This window comes from Salmo salar, chromosome 24 (genome assembly GCF_965601325.2).
Source record: "Salmo salar chromosome 24, fSalSal1, whole genome shotgun sequence".
NCBI lineage: Eukaryota > Metazoa > Chordata > Actinopteri > Salmoniformes > Salmonidae > Salmo > Salmo salar.
In genome coordinates this window covers 30,643,769-30,665,254 of record NC_138314.1, presented here as the reverse complement: position 1 = coordinate 30,665,254, position 21,486 = coordinate 30,643,769, and the positions used below count along the sequence as shown (strand labels likewise).

At 42.2% G+C, this 21,486-nt stretch overlaps 1 protein-coding gene across 1 annotated transcript in view; it reads right to left on the bottom strand.

The window, feature by feature from the left end:
• LOC106585704 (solute carrier family 33 member 2) overlaps positions 1–20,936 on the bottom strand; it is a 32,896-nt gene extending 11,960 nt beyond the window's left edge. Inside the window, exons 1-4 of the mRNA XM_014172221.3 lie at positions 20,870–20,936; positions 18,563–19,328; positions 8,652–8,799; positions 2,574–2,674 (exon numbers count right to left, since the gene is read on the bottom strand). Of these exons, the coding sequence (XP_014027696.1) occupies positions 2,574–2,674; positions 8,652–8,799; positions 18,563–19,253 (940 nt within the window). The 5' untranslated portion in view covers positions 19,254–19,328; positions 20,870–20,936. The remainder of the gene's footprint in view (positions 1–2,573; positions 2,675–8,651; positions 8,800–18,562; positions 19,329–20,869) is intronic.
• Between the last annotated feature and the right edge of the window lie 550 nt (positions 20,937–21,486).

The window sequence follows — 21,486 nt, the reverse complement described above, 5'->3', positions numbered from 1 at the left end:
AAAATAAACGTAATAGAGCTAAGCACAGCCAAAATCCTAGAGGAAATTGTCTGCTTTCTAACAGACTCTGGGAGACAAATTCACCTTTCAGCAGGACAATAACCTAAAACACAAGGCCAAATATACACTGGAGTTGCTTACCAAGATGACATTGAATGTTGCTGAGTGGCCTAGTTAAAGTTTTTACTTAAATCGTCTCAAAAATCTATGTCTAGAAACGATCAATAACAAACTTGACAGAGCTTGAAGAATTTTAAAAACAATAATGTGCAAATATTGTACAATCCAGGTATGCAAAGCTTTTAGAGTCTCACCCAGAAAAACACAGCTGTAATTGCTGCCAAAGGTGATTCTAACATGTATTGACTCAGGGGTGTGAATACTTATGTAAATAATATATTTCTGTATTTCATTTTCAATACATTTGCAAAAATGTCTAAAAACATGTTTTCACTTTGTCATTATGGGGTATTGTGTGTAGATGGGTGAGAATATGTATTTTTTTTATCCATTTTGAATTCCAGCTGTAACACAATTTATTTTTATTTTATTTTACCTTTATTTAACTAGGCAAGTCAGTTAAGAACAAATTCTTATTTACAATGACGATCTAGGAACAGTGGGTTAACTGCCTTGTTCAGGGGCAGAACGACAGATTTTTACCTTGTCAGCTCGGGGATTCGATCTAGCAACCTTTCAGTTATTGGCCCAATGCTCTAACCACTAGGCTACCTACCGCCCCCGAGACTAACTTAATGTGAAATAAGTCAAGGGGTATGAATACTTTCTGAAAGCACTGTATGTGTGTGTTGTATGTATAGGCCTTATGTACCAGGTCTCTATTGAAAAATGTATTTCTATCTCCAAGAGACAAACCTGGTTAAATAAAGGTTCAATAAAGGTTAAATAAAGGTTCAATCAAGAAGGCCTGAATGTGAACGGGTTACACGTATATTTTGTATTTATGTATAGGCCTAAATGTGGATGGGTTACACGTGAGACAATGTTATATGTATAGGCCTAAATGTGGATGGGTAACATAAGACACAATGTGTTATTTGTTTCGCCATGGGGTCAGGGGGTTAGAGTGTGGCCGTTGTAGAAGCATACGATGGGTATCCAGTAAAGTCCATCATGTGTAGCTTTCGTGTACCAAAGCGGATGGATCTGCAAGCCCAGTGGTTTTGTTCCCACTTTCCCACTTTGTGCAAGGTGAAAGAAAGAAAGATATCGAGGTACGGATAGACAAACAGATGTGGCTTGTGGGGGACTAGAGACGCGTACAGGTCTAAATCAGTGGAAAAGGACATGCTGGTTAGAGTCAATGATGTACAGTATGTCCATGGTTAGTGAACTGATGACATTGACCACGTTTACATGCACACCAATATCCCGTTATTATTCGGGATACTCAAGTATTCTGTTTTTGACTTGACGCATATAAACATCATATCCCGTTTACAATAACCCCAAAAAGCTTGTATCACGGTTATAAGAAACCCAGATAAGATACCTGGGATATGCTGATCCAAGATGGGATACTGTGGCATGTAAACATCTTATGCCGTTTACTGTTGTTTTCCAGGCTAAGTTGTGCATATCATGGGTGTTGTGCATTCTATGGTGTTGTGTGATGATCTTTTTATCTGATTATCAAACAAATCACTTAACAAATTAGGATACCTGTGCAGTTCCATCCACCATTAATAATTTTGCCTACTATAATGAATTTACTATATTTTAAATCAAGTTTCTGCTTATAATTTCAGACATTTGGTAGGCCATTTGTTTGTAAACTGTAATTTGATAGCCTACATGCAGCTTTGCTTCTGTCATAACTTGTTGCCCCAGAAGACTAAATAAAGTAGTGCTCACCAGAATAATCTCTTACATCAATAGAATGAATGCATTAATCTAGTTAACACCAGTAAAGTTGTTTCGTTTAGGAACCGGGGAGAAAACACAATAACTCCAACACAGTGGAAAGATTGGTACTGTGGCAAAATGTACAAATGCCATCAGTTTGACCGGTTTTAAGGAAAGGAAAAGCTAAGAAAACGACTAAACAAGTTTCTGATAAGACTTCAGTTCGTCTTGGCTGCATATTTTATGTGGTTGAAATACTGTCTGCTTGCATAACAGTGTCAAAGACAAAACATTACACGTACATTCACATTTTCTCAAGAGATGCTGAAAGAAAGAAATCAGACTTTTCCACTCCTGTTCCAGACACAAAATTAACATTTGTTGTCTAGTTTTACTGCAATAAATGCATAATTCTGCAGAGTTCATATTTTATTACTCTACATGTGAGAGGTTATAGACCTACAGTCAGTGTCCAGATTTCAGTTACTATTCCATTTAACCCATATGAACATCAATGAGGAATATTCTGTTTATTCATGGATACAGGGATACTCGTGAGCGGGATATCAAAGGTGCATGTAAACAGCTTATCCCGAACAAGACCTTAAGCGGGATATGAGCTACTATCCGGAATACTGTGCGCATGTAAACGTGGTCAATGCTGCCTAGTCAAGTTGTGGTCAGAGTGCGGTCTGGTCTTCTCTCACCTTTCATGAGTGGAGAAGGTTCCAGCACAGTCAGAAGGGAGCTCTGGAACACCATACTGACAGTCCGCATCACAAACACCCGCCTCATCAGAGAGCCAATACTGTGGAGACACACAAGACAGACAACCAGTCACAAATTCCATTTGACACACACACAGCCGAAGAATACTGTGTAGTATGTGTATGCTAACAAAAACAAACACCATACTTACTTCTACAGGAGCACACACACCCACACTCCAGGGTTTCCGTTAGGAAAATGTGGCACCGGACATTTGACTGGAAACATTTTAATTTACTGGACATTTGAGATTTTTTTTACCCCCTTTTCTCCCCAATTTCGTGGTATCCAATTGGTTGTTACAGTCTTGTCCCATCGCTGCCACTCCCATATGGACATGCGAGAGGCGAAGGTCGAGAGCCGTGCATCCTCCGAAACACAACCCAGCCAAGCCGCAATGCTTCTTGACACAATGCTCACTTAACCCAGAAGCCAGCCACACCAATGCGTTGGAGGAAACACTGTACACCTGGCGACCGTGTCAGCGTGCACTGCTCCCGGCCCGCCACAGGAGTCGCTAGTGCGCGAAGGGACAAGAACATCCCTGCCGGCCAAACCCTCCCCTAACCCGGACGACGCTGGGCCAATTGTGCGCCGCCCCATGGGTCTCCCGGTCGCGGCCGGCTGCGACAGAGCCTGGAATCAAACCAGGATCTCTAGTGGCACAGCTAGCACTACGATACCTGACATTTGAGAAATTTACCAGACCCATTGGGTGCGTAACATGATCAGGGTGTCCACCCACGGTATTTAGAATGACAGAAATCACATTTAAATTATAGTAATTCATCTTAACAAATCATGAACCTCAAGGATGAAACGGTGTGGGTCCTTCTTACTGAATTCCATTTAAAGATGTTAGAATAACTACCACATTTACTTTTGCTCAGCCAACAAGACGAGTAATGAACAACCAAACCACAAGCCTATGTCAATCTACTAACCCCAATTTCTTAGTTGTTTAGGCACTGTACTCCAGCACTTTGAATTTGAAATGATACAATGACTATGAAGTTAAAGTGCAGACTGTCAGTTTAATTTGAGTGTATTTTCATCCATATCAGGTGAACCGTTTAAAAATGAATGGTAAATAATGTAACCATTGCGTGCTAGGAATATTGGACTGCTTTAATACACAAGTGAATTTGTCCCAATACTTGTTGTCCCCTAAAATGAGGGGACTATGTACAAAAAGTGCTGTGATTTCTAAACGGTTCACCCACTATGAATGAAAATACCCTCAAATTAAAGCTGACAGTCTGCACTTTAAACTCGGTCATTGTATAATTTCAAATCCAAAGTGCTGGATTACAGACCCAAAACAAAACAAAACATGTGTCACTGTCCCGATACTTTTGGAGCTCACTGTAGGTTACTGGTTTCAATGACATATAGAAGTTTTTATAAAATAATTGCATCCACATTTGGTCTTATTTTGGCTAGACTACTTTAAAGAAAGGTAAACATGCCTCATAATATGTAGTAAAATGTTCAGGTTTAAAACTATTTAGTATATTTTTCCAAACGCATACTGCCTCCAGCTCATTGCAAAGTGGTGTGTGACGCACTGAAGTCTACCTACCATTATAGGCACATTAATGGCGAATGGGAAGTGCACTTCAAATACCAGTTGAGAAATAAAAATAGTAGGTATTTTTTATCATGCCATCAAAATAGTTTTTAACACGAGATTTCAGTTAGAATTGTTGCACAATGATTGGGCTTATAAAAGCACATTTCCCTCCAGCAGCACCAGGAGCTGTAGCAGCAGGTCTCGTGCTGTCAAAGACGTTCAGCTTAAACTAGGCTCTGTATGCTAGGCTCTGTATGCTAGGCTCTGTATGCTAGGCTCTGTATGCTAGGCTCTGTATTCTAGGCTCTGTATTCTAGGCTCTGTATGCTAGGCTCTGTATGCTAGGCTCTGTATGCTGTACGTGTGTGATAAAACAAAAATATACATGTGCCAATTTAATTCCACTACATTATGGAAATTAACCCATAGACCGATAAGCATGACTGGTCAAATGCATTTAGATCAACTGGCATTTCCATCAATGAATAGGCTAAAAGGCATTATTTTGCTATGGGATTTTTTTTTCTCTCCCAGACAATTGGCCGGTGCAAATTTTATTTATCAGCTTAAAAAATCTATATTGGCCATAAGCCGTCTATTACCGGCTAACGGAAACCGTGACACACACACCACACACACACACACACACACACACACACACACACACACACACACACACACACACACACACACACACACACACCCCCCCCCCCCCCCCCCCTACACACACACCCGCGTGTCCCCAGACGCTAATTGATTCCTTGTTAGTCTAAGAGCTGTGTCTCCCGGTAGGCATGGCTCAGCTCATGGGGTAATCAATAACCCAAGGAGCTCCAAAGCGTGGTAAATTAATGACCATCAGTCTTCTCACCCTCTTAGAGCATTGTGTTGTGTGTTGTGTGTGTGTGTATCTCCCAGGGATTACCCCTGTGCCAATCAGTCCCCAAAGGATCCTGTCAATCAAACTAACCAGACATGTGTCACTGTCTGGTATCTGACATCTATACCATCTGACAAGGACATTACCACATGGACATTACCACAGCTAAGTTTGATTTAACTACGACATGAGAAATATACCAACTATACTCAAATCTGATACCAAATAGTATCTTCCCATTCTGTCAGTCTTTACGTCTACAGGCTCTACAACACCTCTCTCATTTCTCCTTCTTTACCCTTTCCACTGGAAACCAATCTGCTATCATTCACATGCTAAAGACATTCTTTCCCTCATTTTTTATTCTCTCCTTCTCAATGACACTCTTTCAAATCTGGCACTCTGAGGAGTTGCCGTAGTGATGCGGTGAGAGAAGAACCTGCCTCGCTACTGACACCTCACACGGGCCGGGCTGCGATACTATATAGGCTCTCGGGTTGCCGATGGCGATCTGTGTGAGGCGGTCAGTCTCTGGCCACTCAGGCGTTTCTGATGGGGCCCAGGATAAATGTTCAAATTTGATTTGAGAGCATTGAGACGGCTTGGTGGATTGGCTTTGTGTAGTGTGTGTATGTGTGCTTGCGTGTTGGGAGGTGGGGGAGAGTGGTGGTGAGTCATTCTGTGGGAATCTGGACTGGGTGTACAGTGTCAGGTGAACGCACCTCTGTGTGTGAAAATGTGACAATTCTGCCCGAGTCCTAGTGAAGACATCAAAACTATGAAATAACACATATGGAATCATGTAGTAACCAAAAGAAGTGTTAAACAAATCAAAATATGTTTTATATTTGAGATTCTTCAAATAGCCACCCCTTGCCTTGATGACAGCTTTGCACACTCTTGGCATTCTCTCAACCAGCTTCATGAGGTAGTCACCTGGAATGCATTCTCAAAAACGTAGACAGGAAGAAAGAGTAGAAGCATCAGAGACCATATGGAGATGTAATTCAAACAAGACAGACCACAGACTTCTGCAGACGTTTTATAGAAAGACAAGATATTGGTATTCTCTTCATATAGGTCCTATTTCAGCTCGATGCTAATGGAAGTATTATCATTAACCAATCTATCTTTGTGAGTGCTAGCAATGGTGATGTACACTACATGACCAAAAGTATGTGAACACCTGCATGTCGAAAATCTCATTCCAAAATCACAGGCATTAATATGGAGTTGGTCTCCCCTTTGCTGCTATAACAGCCTCCACTCCTCTGGGAAGGCTTTCCACTAGATGTTGGAACATTGCTGCATGGACTTGCTTCCATTCAGCCACAAGATAATTAGTGGGGTCGGGCACTGATGTTGGACGATTAGGTCTGGCTCGCAGTCCTCGTTCCAATTAATCCCAAAGGTGTTCGATGGGGTTGAGGTCAGCGCTCTGTGCAGGCCAGTCAAATTCTTCAACACCGATCTCGACAAACCATTTTGCTTTGTGCACGAGGGCATTGTCATGCTGAAACAGGAAAGGGCCTTCCCCAAACTGTTGCCACAAAGTTGGAAGGACAGAATCGTCTAGAATGTCATTGTATGCTGTAGCGTTAATATTTCCCTTCACTGGAACTAAGGGGCCTAGCACGAACCATGAAAAACTGCCCCAGACCATTATGCCTACTCCACCAAACTTTACAGTTGGCATTATGCATTGGTGCAGGTAGCGTTCTCCTGGCATCCGCCAAACCCAGACTTGTCCTTCGGACTGCCAGATGGTGAAGAGTGATTCATCACTCCAGAGAACGCTTTCAACTGCTCCAGAGTCCAATGACTGCAAGCTTTACACCACTACAGCCGACGCTTGGCATTGTGCGTGTTGATCTTAAGCTTGTGTGTGGCTGATCGGCCATCGAAACCCATTTCCTGAAGCTCCCGCCGAACAGTTCTTGTGCTGACGTTGCTTCCAGAGTCATTTTGGACCTTGGTAGAGAGCGTTGCAACCGAGGAAAGATGATTTGTACGCGCCACATGCTTCAGAACTCAGCGGAACCATTCTATGAGCTTGTGTGGCCTACCACTTCGCGGCTGAGCCGTTGTTGCTCCTAGATGTTTCCACTTCACAATAACAGCACTTATAGTTGACCGGGCCGCTCTAGCAGGGCAGAATTTGATGAACTGACTTGTTGGAAAGGAAGCATCCTATGAAGGTGCAACGTTGAAAGTCTTCAGTAAGGCCAATCTACTGTCAATGATTGTCTATGGAGATTGAATGGCTGTGTGCTCAGTTTTATACACCTGTCAGCAACAGGTGTGGCTGAAATAGCCAAATCCAATAACTTACGTATTGTTGTTATTTATAGATTGCATTACATCACATGTATTGTTTTCTGCATTGGAGGTTGAGTTAGAGTAGTGGATGTGCTGTAATGGCAGTTGGAGAAAATGTAAGGTTAACTAGCAATTGAAAGGAGAACTTTAATCTCTAGAGCTGAGGCATCCCTGCTTTGTTGTGCAGCTGCTGCCTTTCCAAACATATGTTCTACTACTGTTTGCTAGGAACTTCAATATTATTCTTAGAAAATAAGATGACGTCAAGGAGAGGTCTCTATAGGAGTGACATTTTTCACGAGCAAATGGCGCTGCTGCAGATTATAATGACGTTTAGGCTAAAGTCTGTGATCTGTGATCTCTCTCAAAAACAAGACAGTTTTAGTTCACTTCATGTTAGGTCAATAGAAATAGTTGATTATTTGTGTAAGCTTTGAATTATCAGCTGTAGAACACAGAAAACCTAGTGTTGCTGCTGGGGCCTGTCTCCTTGCCTCACTGGAGGCTACAAAGCATCTCCCCGTACTGTTCTCCTACCACACACAGAGGGCTATAGACACACACACACACACACACACACACACACACACACACACACACACACACACACACACACACCCCCCCCCCCCCCCCCCAATGTGGGGAGGGGAGGTGATGGGGTGACGTGATATCTGTGCCACAGAAAGGGACACTAAAATGGGCACTATAGACAGTGTTGCTTCTGAACGCTAACAGGAGAGTGCTGCCTCTGAACGCTAACAGGAGAGTGCTGCCTCTGAACGCTAACAGGAGAGTGCTGCCTCTGAACGCTAACAGGAGAGTGCTGCCTCTGAACGCTAACAGGAGAGTGCTGCCTCTGAACGCTAACAGGAGAGTGCTGCCTCTGAACGCTAACAGGAGAGTGCTGCCTCTGAACGCTAACAGGAGAGTGCTGCCTCTGAACGCTAACAGGAGAGTGCTGCCTCTGAACGCTAACAGGAGAGTGCTGCCTCTGAACGCTAACAGGAGAGTGCTGCCTCTGAACGCTAACAGGAGAGTGCTGCCTCTGAACGCTAACAGGAGAGTGCTGCCTCTGAACGCTAACAGGAGAGTGCTGCCTCTGAACGCTAACAGGAGAGTGCTGCCTCTGAACGCTAACAGGAGAGTGCTGCCTCTGAACGCTAACAGGAGAGTGCTGCCTCTGAACGCTAACAGGAGAGTGCTGCCTCTGAACGCTAACAGGAGAGTGCTGCCTCTGAACGCTACCTGAACTGGGAGAGCAGCAGGCCACCGAGGGAGGAGCCACAGATTGAGAAGCACATGGCGATCACGCCGTTCCAGAACCCCAGCTCCCGGGCTGTCATGTGATGGTCCAAAAGGAAGAGAGGGAACATGGTCACCGCACCCTGCTCACCTGTGGATAGAGAGAGAGAGAGAGAGAGAGAGAGAGAGAGAGAGGAGAGAGAGAGAGAGGACAAACCAGTTGGAGTTCAGGTTAGACAAGAGAGAGTTAGACTCTAAACACAAATCTGTTCATCTGTAGTTTTAGTCGTTTTATCAACAACATAGCCAAGAGTCAACTACGATGGATTAGCTATTGTTGGAAATAAACACACTCAAAAACACCCACAATCCACCTTCCTGTGACAGAGCTATTTAAAGGAAAAAAGGAAGAAGAAAACAATAGTGGATTTCTTCACTGTGTATGACAACTCCAACTTTCTTAAACACTGTGACAGTAACAAAGCAGTTACCTTTAATAGACTGGACAATGTTATATTGGTGCTTTCTTAATCTAACATCATACACTATTCCTAGATACCGTAAATTCCGGACTATAAGCCGCAACTTTGAACCTCGCGGCTTAAACACTGACGATATGGATTTTTCCCGCTTTCACGTGCTCAGTTTTTTGGCGGCATGAAGCTTTCATTAGACCAATGAAATTGCCGAACAGGTTAAGGTCAAACAACTTTTTTGTTTACTGTTTAGATTAAATCGAGCGCTCTCAAACTTCCCATCATTCTGATTACGGTAGTCATTTTGTCACCCTCATCATGGCAAAGACACGGAGAAATGCATATGATGCAGCTTTCAAGTTGAAGGCGATTGATCTGGCTGTTGGAAAAGGAAATAGAGCTGCTGCACGGGAGCTTGGTCTTAATGAGTCGATGATAAGACGTTGGAAACAGCAGCGTGAGGAATTGACTCAGTGCAAAAGGACAACTAAAGCTTACTGCAAATTTTTTGTTACAAGCCGTGTTTCGTTAAAGCCTATTTATTTTTGTTACAAGCCGTGTTTCGTTAAAGCCTATTTATTTTTGTTACAAGCCGTGTTTCGTTAAAGCCTGTGTAAAGTTCATTTGTTTCAATGTACCGGTAGGCACCTGCGGCTTATAGACATGTGCGGCTTATTTATGTTCAAAATAATTATTTTTTTTAAATTCACTGGGTGCGGCTTATATTCAGGTGCGCTTAATAGTCCGGAAATTACGGTAGTACCAATAATAGATGTCAAACAAAACAAAGAATATCCTGCGTCATTTTTCAAAAGGGCCTAATGTGAAACTTCCTCACATAACACAAGCCTCAGTCACAGAGCTTTAGGTTGAAATAAAAGTTTCTCAGTGAGACAATAGTGTCTCTGTGTGGTTTTGAAGGCGGGACAATGTTCTGCCGAACGACACTGTAAAATATTCAGCGCTGCCGCCATTATTAATGGAGAGTGACTTCACAAAGACAGGGAGACGGAGTGCTGAGTGACAGCTCAGAGACTGCTGTCAAAGAGACGACACACTCACACACACACACTTGGCCAGAAGAAAAACAAAAATAGAGAGAGAATCTTTCACGTGAAATGGAGAAGGATATCAAAAGGAGTTCTTAGAGAAGACGCTCAAAACCTCCTGGCACATGGGAACGCTACGACAACGCACACGTTATGCCAACGCTATGTGACAGCCAAGCTAAATGTATGGCAGGAGAATGAGAGGGATAAACAGAGGTTGCTGTGATGACATATTCATTCAGCGTCTATATTCTATATGCCAAGGCAGCACTAACATCAGCAGCTATCAGCTACTGTACTACTCACTATTTCCCACCAGCACCGGTTGAAACCTGGGGAACTTTTTAATCATCCAACAGGGTAGATAGTTTGAGCATTTGTCATTACGGTAAGACATTACTTAAATAGGCAATCTGTCATTGCTACATCAACTTTTTTGACTTTGAAATGATCGATATACACCCATTGATTCTTGAAGAATATATTCTGAGTGTACAAAACATTAGGAACACATACCTAATATTGAGTTGCACCCCATTTTGCCCACAGAACAGCCTCAATTTGTCAGGGCATGGACTCCACAAGGTATCGAAAGCGTTTCACAGGGATGCTGGCCCATGTTGACTACAATGCTTCCCACAATTGTGTCAAGTTGGCTGGATGTCCTTTGGGTGGTAGACCATTCTTGATACACATGGGAAACTGTTGAGCATGAAAAACCCTCAAACCGGGGCGCCTGGCACCTATTGCCATTCCACGTTCAAAGGCACTTAAATCTTTTGTTTTTCCCATTCAACCTCTGAATGGCACACACACAATCCATGTCTCAATTGTCTCAAGGCTTAAAAAGCATTTTTTAACCTGTCTCCTCCCCTTCATATGTACTGATTGAAGTGGATTTAACAAGTGACATCAATAAGGGATCACAGCTTTCATGTGGATTCACCTGGTCAGTCTATGTCATGGAAACAGCAGGTGTGCCTAATGTTTTGTACACTCAGTGTAATTCAAATGCATGATGAGCTTAGTTAAATTCTTTTACTCCATCAAAACCCCAAATATACATTTGTTTTACTCATTTGTTTGTAAACTGTGTAGGTCTTATTGTAAACAAACACTGCATCAAAATAGCCTAAAAATATGGTTATAACTATAATTTTGATGTCATATTTAATATTTACATTTTAGTCATTTAGCAAACGGTCTTATCCAGAGCGACTTACAGTTAGTGCATTCATCTTAAGATAGCTAGGTGGGACAACCACATATCACAGTCATAGTAATTACATTTTCCCTCAGTAAAGTAGCTATCAGCAAAGTCAGAGTTAGTCAGTAAGTGTTAGTTCACAAAATGCATTTTTATGCGGGGGGGGGGGGGGGGATGCTCTGCTGTCCTAGCTTTAGGGGGAAGCCAGTTCCACCACTGTGCAAGGGAAGAGAAGAGCTTGGACTGGGCTGAGCAGGAGGGAGGGCCAAGAGACCAAACGTGCTCGGGTTGGTGTGTAGGGTTTGAGCATAGCCTGAAGATTGGGAGGGGCAGTTGGTTACTCATGGGAGGGTCAGTCCTTCCATCCATAGCTCTGTCTATGAATTTGAGAGTGGTTACATTCCTCCAACCCCATCCCTGAGCTATTAACCAAAACACTGGATAGGGTAACACCTTTGTTGTTGTTTGAACAACAGATTGTTCTTTTAAAGCCTTTATGATGTATAATAAACCGCAGGCTACTGTTGCACATGGAAACCATGTGTTTGATGTATTTGATACCAATCCACTCATTCCACTCCAGCCATAACCACTAGCCCTGTCCTCTCCAATTAAGGTGCCACCAACCTCCTATGCTTGATTCTTTACCAGTGGTTGTGTCTCTACAGCATTCAGTGCTCCCACTGCTTCAAACTCATTATTTCTTTAAAAGGGGAGTGCAGACAAACACAACAAGGCTGATTATTCAATTCTATAAATATTCTCAAAGCAACAATTGTCCATTTCAGTGGGGATTTCATTAGGCATCCACAAAGAAGAAACTAGCAGAGAGGGGGTATGGGAGAAAGATAGAGAGAGAGTGTGGGAGAAAGACAGAGGGGGAGAAAGACACAGAGAGAGAATGACAGAGACAGAGAGAGGGAGAATGACAGAGACAGAAAATGGAAAAGGTGGAGAGAAAAATAATGGATAAGAGAGAGAGGTAAAGGAGAAACATGACCAGACAGAGAGAGAGGGGTAAGGGACAAACATGAACAGACAGAGAGAGAGGGGTAAGGGACAAACATGAACAGACAGAGAGAGAGGGGTAAGGGACAAACATGAACAGACAGAGAGAGAGGGGTAATGGAGAAACATGAACAGACAGAGAGAGAGGGGTAAGGGAGAAACATGAACAGACAGAGAGAGAGGGGTAAGGGAGAAACATGAACAGACAGAGAGAGAGGGGTAAGGGAGAAACATGAACAGACAGAGAGAGAGGGGTAAGGGAGAAACATGACCAGACAGAGAGAGAGGGGTAAGGGACAAACATGAACAGACAGAGAGAGAGGGGTAAGGGAGAAACATGAACAGACAGAGAGAGAGGGGTAAGGGAGAAACATGAACAGACAGAGAGAGAGGGGTAAGGGACAAACATGAACAGACAGAGAGAGAGGGGTAAGGGAGAAACATGAACAGACAGAGAGAGAGGGGTAAGGGAGAAACATGAACAGACAGAGAGAGAGGGGTAAGGGAGAAACATGAACAGACAGAGAGAGAGGGGTAAGGGAGAAACACGAACAGACAGAGAGAGAGGGGTAAGGGAGAAACATGAACAGACAGAGAGAGAGGGGTAAGGGAGAAACATGAACAGACAGAGAGAGAGGGGTAAGGGAGAGAGATAGTGAGAATGATTTATGGAGAGAGACAGGGTTTATAGAGGAGGAGGGATGCAGAAAAAGGGGCAAAATGTGGAAGAATGAGACAGGAGAATGAGGAATTTGGTACAGGAGGGGTGATGAAGAGAGGAGGGCTGACAGGTTGCTGATGGGAAACAAGAGGTGTTTGTGTACGAGTAAGAAAGAAAGAAAGAAAGAAAGAAGAAAGAAAGAAAGAAAGAAAGAAAGAAAGAAAGAAAGAAAGAAAGAAAGAAAAATAAATAGTGAGAGAGAGAAGAGGAGGAGGGATTTGCATGAGAGGGTAGGTGGGGTGAAGGGTCAATTAGGACAGAATGGTCGTGTAACAGAGTGATCACATGAAGCTCAGACACTAGAGGCCAGGATCAGATGGGATCACGAGGACACTTAGGAGAAAACAAGACACAAAACACACCCTGGGAACACGACAGAGAGAGGCCCAGTAAATCAGTAAGCTACAGTTCTACGTACACCTTCCATAGACAATAGACACCCCACACACTCACAAGACCAGCCCTATTGACACACACACACACACACTAACAGCAATCCCTACAGGTGTGCACTTTGCAGGGTGTCACAGAGTTTGTTGAACCCCTAAGGAACTAGGCTGAAGCATGGGAAAAAAACTTGAACCCCACCCACCCTACCCAAATGGGTCACTTTGCTAAAATGCTCTTACGTTACCAACTATGTTTTACTCCCATAACCACATGAACTATAACTGTCCTCTCTAACTTTTCTACAGAAAGCCGTTGCACTACAGAGCTCCATAGCACCAGGAGATCCACACCATTCCATCAATCAGGGGTCCTAACATTCCATGTAGGACTGGGCGATATGGCCAAAATAACATTTCACAATATATTTCTCATTCTTTTGACTGCATGGCAGTGTTTGACGGTATTCTATGTTTCTGAATAAAACAAGTTAAATATGTTTTATGAGTAGTGCATAACCCTAGGATGGCAACAGATTCATTCTAATTGGTTTAATGGTCATTCTCCTTTCTGATTGCTTTATACTCAACCAAACTAGGACAAATCTGACTTTTCATTTATTTAGCACTGTATCAACATATCGTTATAGAAGGTATTATAAAAATCCATACCGGTATACCTTGAAATATGATATATCACCCAGCCCTAACTACATGTCACCAGTGTATTGACCAATGATTGATATCTATGCTGTTGACAAAGCAAACAAACACTGACTATGCAATCTAGGGGAGCAGTGTTATGGACAACCAAACAGGGTCACTGGTTGGTTTGGTTCCAGTATTGAAAAAGTCCTGTTGTACCATCCCAATACTGTCCTCTCTCTTTAGGCCTCTTTGCCTTTATTCATCGCTGTCTGTCTCCCTCTGGGCACCATGTGGTGGTTCTTCATTAATTCATCGCCCCTTCAGCCTCCCTGCCATCCTCCTTTTTCCCTCTGGAAAATGAACCCACATCGCCCCTGCACCGCTCTCTCCCCCCACTTCCCAAGCCCTCCTCTCTCTCCCCCATGCTCTGCTATCATCTCTCCCGTGTCTCACAGTCTATCCTCCCAGTATGGCTGTGGGGGGGGGGGGGGGGGGGGTCCCATAGCAGGAAAATAATCCTGCAACAACAGGACAATTAAATTATTGCGTGGATTATAATTAATGGACATTTTTGTAGGGGTTGATACATTTTTTGTTAGTGCAAATCAAGTCTGACATTTTAAAGTGGAAATTACCTGCAACAACAGGGTGATCAAATTAAGATCTTGCATCTGTAGATGTTGGCCCCAAGTTAACCACTGACTGATACAGGGTCAGTTTTTCTCTGTTTGATTAGTGGTTAAATGTATTATTGTAGGGTAGGTTAATCTGATCCTAGATCCGTGGGTACTAAACCCAATAAGAGCAGCTCTATCACTTTCCCATCTACCAATATCAGCCCATCCCTCCATCAGTGTTCCCCGGACTACAATACACAGGTTCATTCCCCTTCTATCCCTTTTGCCTCCGACTCTCTCTCTCTGGGATTCTGCCCAGACAGCAAGTCCCATGGCCGCGACCTCAGATGACACAGGGGTCATCCAAACGGCTCCCTCTCATTGGTTGTGCAGTTCTACACAGAGCAAACTCACTGTGTTCATTAAGAGTGTGTGGGAGAGAGGGGTCTGAGATGAGTGTGTTTGTGTGTTGTGGGAGGGGGGGTTTAAGGCAGACCTTTCACTCCAAAATCTCACACACAAACAGTCTCACATTCACACGGATTGTTGAGTTTCACTCGACAGTTGCACACAAACAGTCTGACCTTTTTATTCTGTAATAAAGAGCGGTCAACTAAGCCGGTTATTTGTAAATGCTGATTATATTAGATATGATTATTATGTTAATATTGATAACATCATGAGGATGAGGATGTTAACGATAATATCATGAAGATGTTAACGATAATATCATGAGGCTGTTAACGATAATATCATGAGGATGTTAACGATAATATCATGAGGATGTTAACGATAGATATCATGAGGATGTTAACGATAATATCATGAGGATGTTAACGATAATATCATGAGGATGTTAACGATAATATCATGAGGATGTTAACGATAATATCATGAGGATGTTAACGATAATATCATGAGGATGTTAACGATAATATCATGAGGATGTTAACGATAATATCATGAGGATGTTAACGATAATATCATGAGGATGTTAACGATAATATCATGAGGATGTTAACGATAATATCATGAGGATGTTAACGATAATATCATGAGGATGTTAACGATAATATCATGAGGATGTTAACGATGATATCATGAGGATGTTAACGATAATATCATGAGGATGTTAACGATAATATCATGAGGATGTTAACAATAATATCATGAGGATGTTAACGATAATATCATGAGGATGTTAACGATAATATCATGAGGATGTTAACGATAATATCATGAGGATGTTAACGATAATATCATGAGGATGTTAACGATAATATCATGAGGATGTTAACGATAATATCATGAGGATGTTAATGATAATATCATGAGGATGTTAACAATAATATCATGAGGATGTTAACGATAATATCATGAGGATGTTAACGATAATATCATGAGGATGTTAACAATAATATCATGAGGATGTTAACGATAATATCATGAGGATGTTAACGATAATATCATGAGGATGTTAATGATAATATCATGAGGATGTTAACGATGATATCATGAGGATGTTAACGATAATATCATGAGGATGTTAACGATAATATCATGAGGATGTTAACGATAATATCATGAGGATGTTAACAATAATATCATGAGGATGTTAACGATAATATCATGAGGATGTTAACGATAATATCATGAGGATGTTAACGATGATATCATGAGGATGTTAACGATAATATCATGAGGATGTTAACAATGATATCATGAGGATGTTAACGATAATATCATGAGGATGTTAACGATAATATCATGAGGATGTTAACGATAATATCATGAGGATGTTAATGATAATATCATGAGGATGTTAATGATAATATCATGAGGATGTTAACGATAATATCATGAGGATGTTAACAATAATATCATGAGGATGTTAACAATAATATCATGAGGATGTTAACGATAATATCATGAGGATGTTAACAATAATATCATGAGGATGTTAACGATAATATCATGAGGATGAGGATGTTAACGATAATATCATGAGGATGAGGATGTTAACGATAATATCATGAGGATGTTAACGATAATATCATGAGGATGTTAATGATAATATCATGAGGATGTTAACGATAATATCATGAGGATGTTAACGATGATATCATGAGGATGTTAACGATAATATCATGAGGATGTTAACGATAATATCATGAGGATGTTAACGATAATATCATGAGGATGTTAACGATGATATCATGAGGATGTTAACGATAATATCATGAGGATGTTAACGATGATATCATGAGGATGTTAACGATAATATCATGAGGATGTTAACGATAATATCATGGGGATGAGGATGTTAACGATAATATCATGAGGATGTTAACAATAATGGCGATGATGAAAATTATTGCTATGGAGATGGTGACAGTGGTGATGATGACGATGCTGGTGAACCCCTCAAACAAACGTCTTACTGTCCTGTCTAGTGTCTGCCTGGGATCATCCAATTACTGTGCCACCCCTGACACACTCTCTCTCAAACACATACAGGAAAAACAATGGCACACACATTCACAAAGAAGCACATGTATGCAAATGTATATAGAACATGTTTTCCCAACACCCAAACAAACACACACACCAGTGTGACGCTGTGTCTTCCATTTCAGTTTCCATGAAAAAAACACCAGACATACAGACACTCTAATCCTTACATAATCCGCTCCTGCTGCCAGACACCAAACTCTGTTCCTACCAATTCTCGCTCACACACACATACACACACACGCTGCTTAATACCAAACTGGGTTATTCAGAGAACGTTTTCTCTTGCAAATATAAACTTGGACACAAATACATTTTTTAAAGGACAACATTCCTAACATCTCACTAGCCCTAATATATACCTGTTACTTTGTACATAAATGTACATAAATGCTATTCACAGAGTTCAAAACCTACCTTTAAGTAGGTTCTGGACTCAATATCAAGTCCCTGGTAATAACCCACTCATTCCCTTTATTCATCAACAGACTAGTTGATCAGTCTAGATCAGGGTCGTCACTAGTTACCCCAGACACAAATGTGGTTTTAAACCTAACCTTAACCACACCGCTAACTTTATGCCTAACCTTAAATTAAGACCAAAAAGTACATTTTTACAATATAGCCCTTTTCTTACTTTGTGGCTGTAGTAAATAGTTCAGGGCCCTCTTGGATATGGCAACAGTGGTAAGAAATGAGACCAACAGCTGATGGAGAAAATATGATTCTGTCTTGCTTACTTCATTTTTACATTTTAGTCATTTCGCAGACGGTATTACCCAGAGCAACTTACAGGAGCAACTAGGGTTAAGTACGTTGCTCAAGAGTACAAACAGATATTATTTTTCACCTAGTCTGCTCAGAGATTTGAACCAGCGACCGTTCGGTTACTAGCCCAACGCTCTTAACCACTAGGCTACCTGCCACCCACTTCACAAATGAGGCTACAGGTTATCAGGCTTGTATTCAATAGGCACCAAATGGAATAAAACAGACTGAAACAGGCAGGGACTATGAGAACTTGTCCAATAAGAAACACATTTTTTTTGTATTCCGTTGCAAAATGTTTTGCTACGTTTTGCATTAATGAATGTAGGATTACTATTAGAAGAAAACATGTTTTGGCTAAGTCATTTATGGAATAGTGGGTTTCTTATGTAGTAGCCTTGTAGTGGATCAGATTTAGTGTACAGTAGCTGAGAGTGGAGATTAGTGTTAAGACTTTTAGCTACTTCTCCAGTTGGTACAGTAGGTGAGTGTGCATGGTTGTCAGACTGACTAGCAGATTTACCCAGTTTGTATGTGAGAACGTAGATCATGGTCCAGGGCGTCCCAGGTACTGACAGCAGCTTCCGCCACACCCTCCAGGGATGCACAGCGTCCGACTGGACCCCCCTCCTCCCCTCTGCCTGGCCCCTCAACAGCTCATTGTCCAGCACAGGGGCCCCCCACACAAACAGTGCCACCCCGAAGTACACAAAGGCCAACAGCATAAACATAGGGCCCCACCCGGCCACGTCAATCACAGCCAGGAGCCCGCCCCCAGCGAACACCGAGCCGGCCTTGTAGCCCACCACCTGAGCCATGTTGCCCAGGCCCAGCTCGCTGCGGCCCTTCAGCAGTCCCACAGCGGCCCCGTCCACTGTGATGTCCTGAACCGACGCCAGGGCGTTCATGGCCAGCAGAGTCGCCACCACTCCCCAGATGTGGGCCTCCGGGGCCAGAGCGGCACTGGAGAGACAAGTAAGCGCCAGGCCAGAGACTGTGGCCACCAGCCAGCACCGCTTGGTGCCCACACGGTCCACCAGGGGTGCCCAGAGGACCTTGAGCACCCAGGGGAAGTAGAGGATTTTGGTCAAGCCGATGTGGGTGAGGGAGTGGCCCGCCCCACGGAGGTAGACAGGGAGCAACAAGGACTGGAGACCATAGGGGATCCCCTGCACAAAGTAGAGGAGGCCCAGAAAAACCAGCTTGTCATTCATGATTAAATAGGAAAGGGACAATTCGTCAGGTCATGACGATGTTCCACCAGGAGCTGATCAAATGAGTCGATCAGCCTAGGAGAGATGGGGAAGAGAGAGAGGGGATCATTTCACTGACAGAAAACATGAGCAAATGGGTGCCGGAGTCTGGTCTAGTTAGTCTGGCAGACTCTAGACCACACATGCAAGCTAGTGACGGGGTTCTAAATTCCACCTTGCTCCCTATAATCTATCTCCCTCTGTATCTGTCACCTTGTCTACCTTCCGACTGCCAAGGTACATGAAAAAATAATTACTAAAACATATATACAAATAAAATCATGAGCAAATGGAATTCCCCTCATGATAAATAGTTTTGGGTTTTAGTATATGTATTACATGAAGGAAGCTCAGGTAGAAGCACATCATACACTGAACAAAAATATAAACGCAACATGTACACTGTTGGTTCTATGTTTCATGAGCTGAAATAAAAGATCCCAGAAATGTTCTAAATGCACCAAAAAACTGTTTATCTCAAATTTTGTGCACAAATTTGTTTACTTCTCTGTTAGTGAGCATTTCTCCTTTGTCAATATAATCCATCCACCTGACCGGTGTGGCATATCAAGAAGCTGATTAAACAGCATGATCATTACACAGGTGCACCTTGTACTGGGGACAATAAAAGGCCACTCTAAAATGTGCAGTTTTGTCACACAACACTGTGCCACAGATATCGCAAGTTTTGAGGGAGTGTGAAATTGGCATATGGACTGCAGGAATGTCCAACAGAGCTCTTGCCAGAGAATGGAATGTTAATTTCTCTAAGATAGGCCGCCTCCAATGTAATTTTAGAGAATTTGGCAGTACGTCCAGCCGACCTCACAACCGCAGACCACGTGTAACCGTGCCAGCCCAGGACCTCCACATCCGGCTTCTTCACCTGTGGGATTGTCTGAGACCAGCCACCCCAACAGCTGATGAAACTGAGGAGAATTTTGGTCTGTAATAAAGCCCTTTTGTGGGGAAAAACACATTTTGATTGGCTGGTCCTGGATCTCAAGTGGGTAGGCCTATGCCCTTCCAGGCCCACACATAACTGCACCCCTGCCTAGTCATGTAAAATCCATAGATGGGGCCTAATGAATTTATATCAATTGACTGATTTCCTTATATGAACTGTAACTAAGGGAAATCGTTAATTGTTGCGTTTATATTTTTGTTCAGTATTGATTCTGGCAAACTGATGCATCAGACAGCTGTCAAGCTTTATTCACAAGCAATAATTAACTTTCATAACTAGTTCATTTTCCTTTTAATTAAATGTATAACACATGGGACAGTGTAGATATCCGTTTACGCCCCAAACTTGACCTTTAGATAGTAGCAAGCTAAACTGATGTCTCGGTAACTTGGCTAGTTATACCACAAGAAAAAAACAATAAACATGCATGGCCAAATAGCTGGTACTCAAGCTAACGCTGTCATACTACCAATTCAGAGTAAGTTAAGTATCAGCGCGTGCCAATAGCTAGCAAATTCTGTGGTGAATTTTTATACATATTATATCATAAAACGTTAATCTGAGTGCAATCTGTTATGATAGTTGTGTCGTTAGCTAGCTGGCTACATACTGGAAATGGAGAACCTGTTTTCAGCGTCTCGTCAGCAACACTAACAGAGTACATCCGGGTCACGGAATTTCAGAACTTTTCCAAATAAAAGTCCCCCAAGTAATAGTAGAAACGTGTCAATAACCTGTATTTACTCATGATATATGAACAATTTTTGTCTTAACATTAACAATGATTCCTATTTGTTCATATTTAACTGACATTTGCCTTAAATGTGGGTTTTAAAACTTGTTCCAAGGTCAAATAAATGGCCACAATACGAATCACCATATGGAATACTTATTGGTTTATAGAGCAAAAACTATTCTGGGTGTCGCAGTAAAAGTATTGTAGGAAATACTCAGTAGGGTCTGTAGAATGTATATACTGTATGTATGGTGTCATTTCATGGGGCTCTGAATAATACAGAGTGTTGCTCTCCTTTTACTCAACCCATTCCATTGGCCACAATGGGAATAACTGTATATGGAATACATATTGTCTTATAGAGAAAAAAACGATTCTGTTTGCCACAGTAAAAGAATTGAAAGGAATTATCAGTAAGGTCTGTATAATGTATATATGGTGTTATGTCATGGTGGACAGAGGTCTATATGCCCAGCAACACTTTTTACACC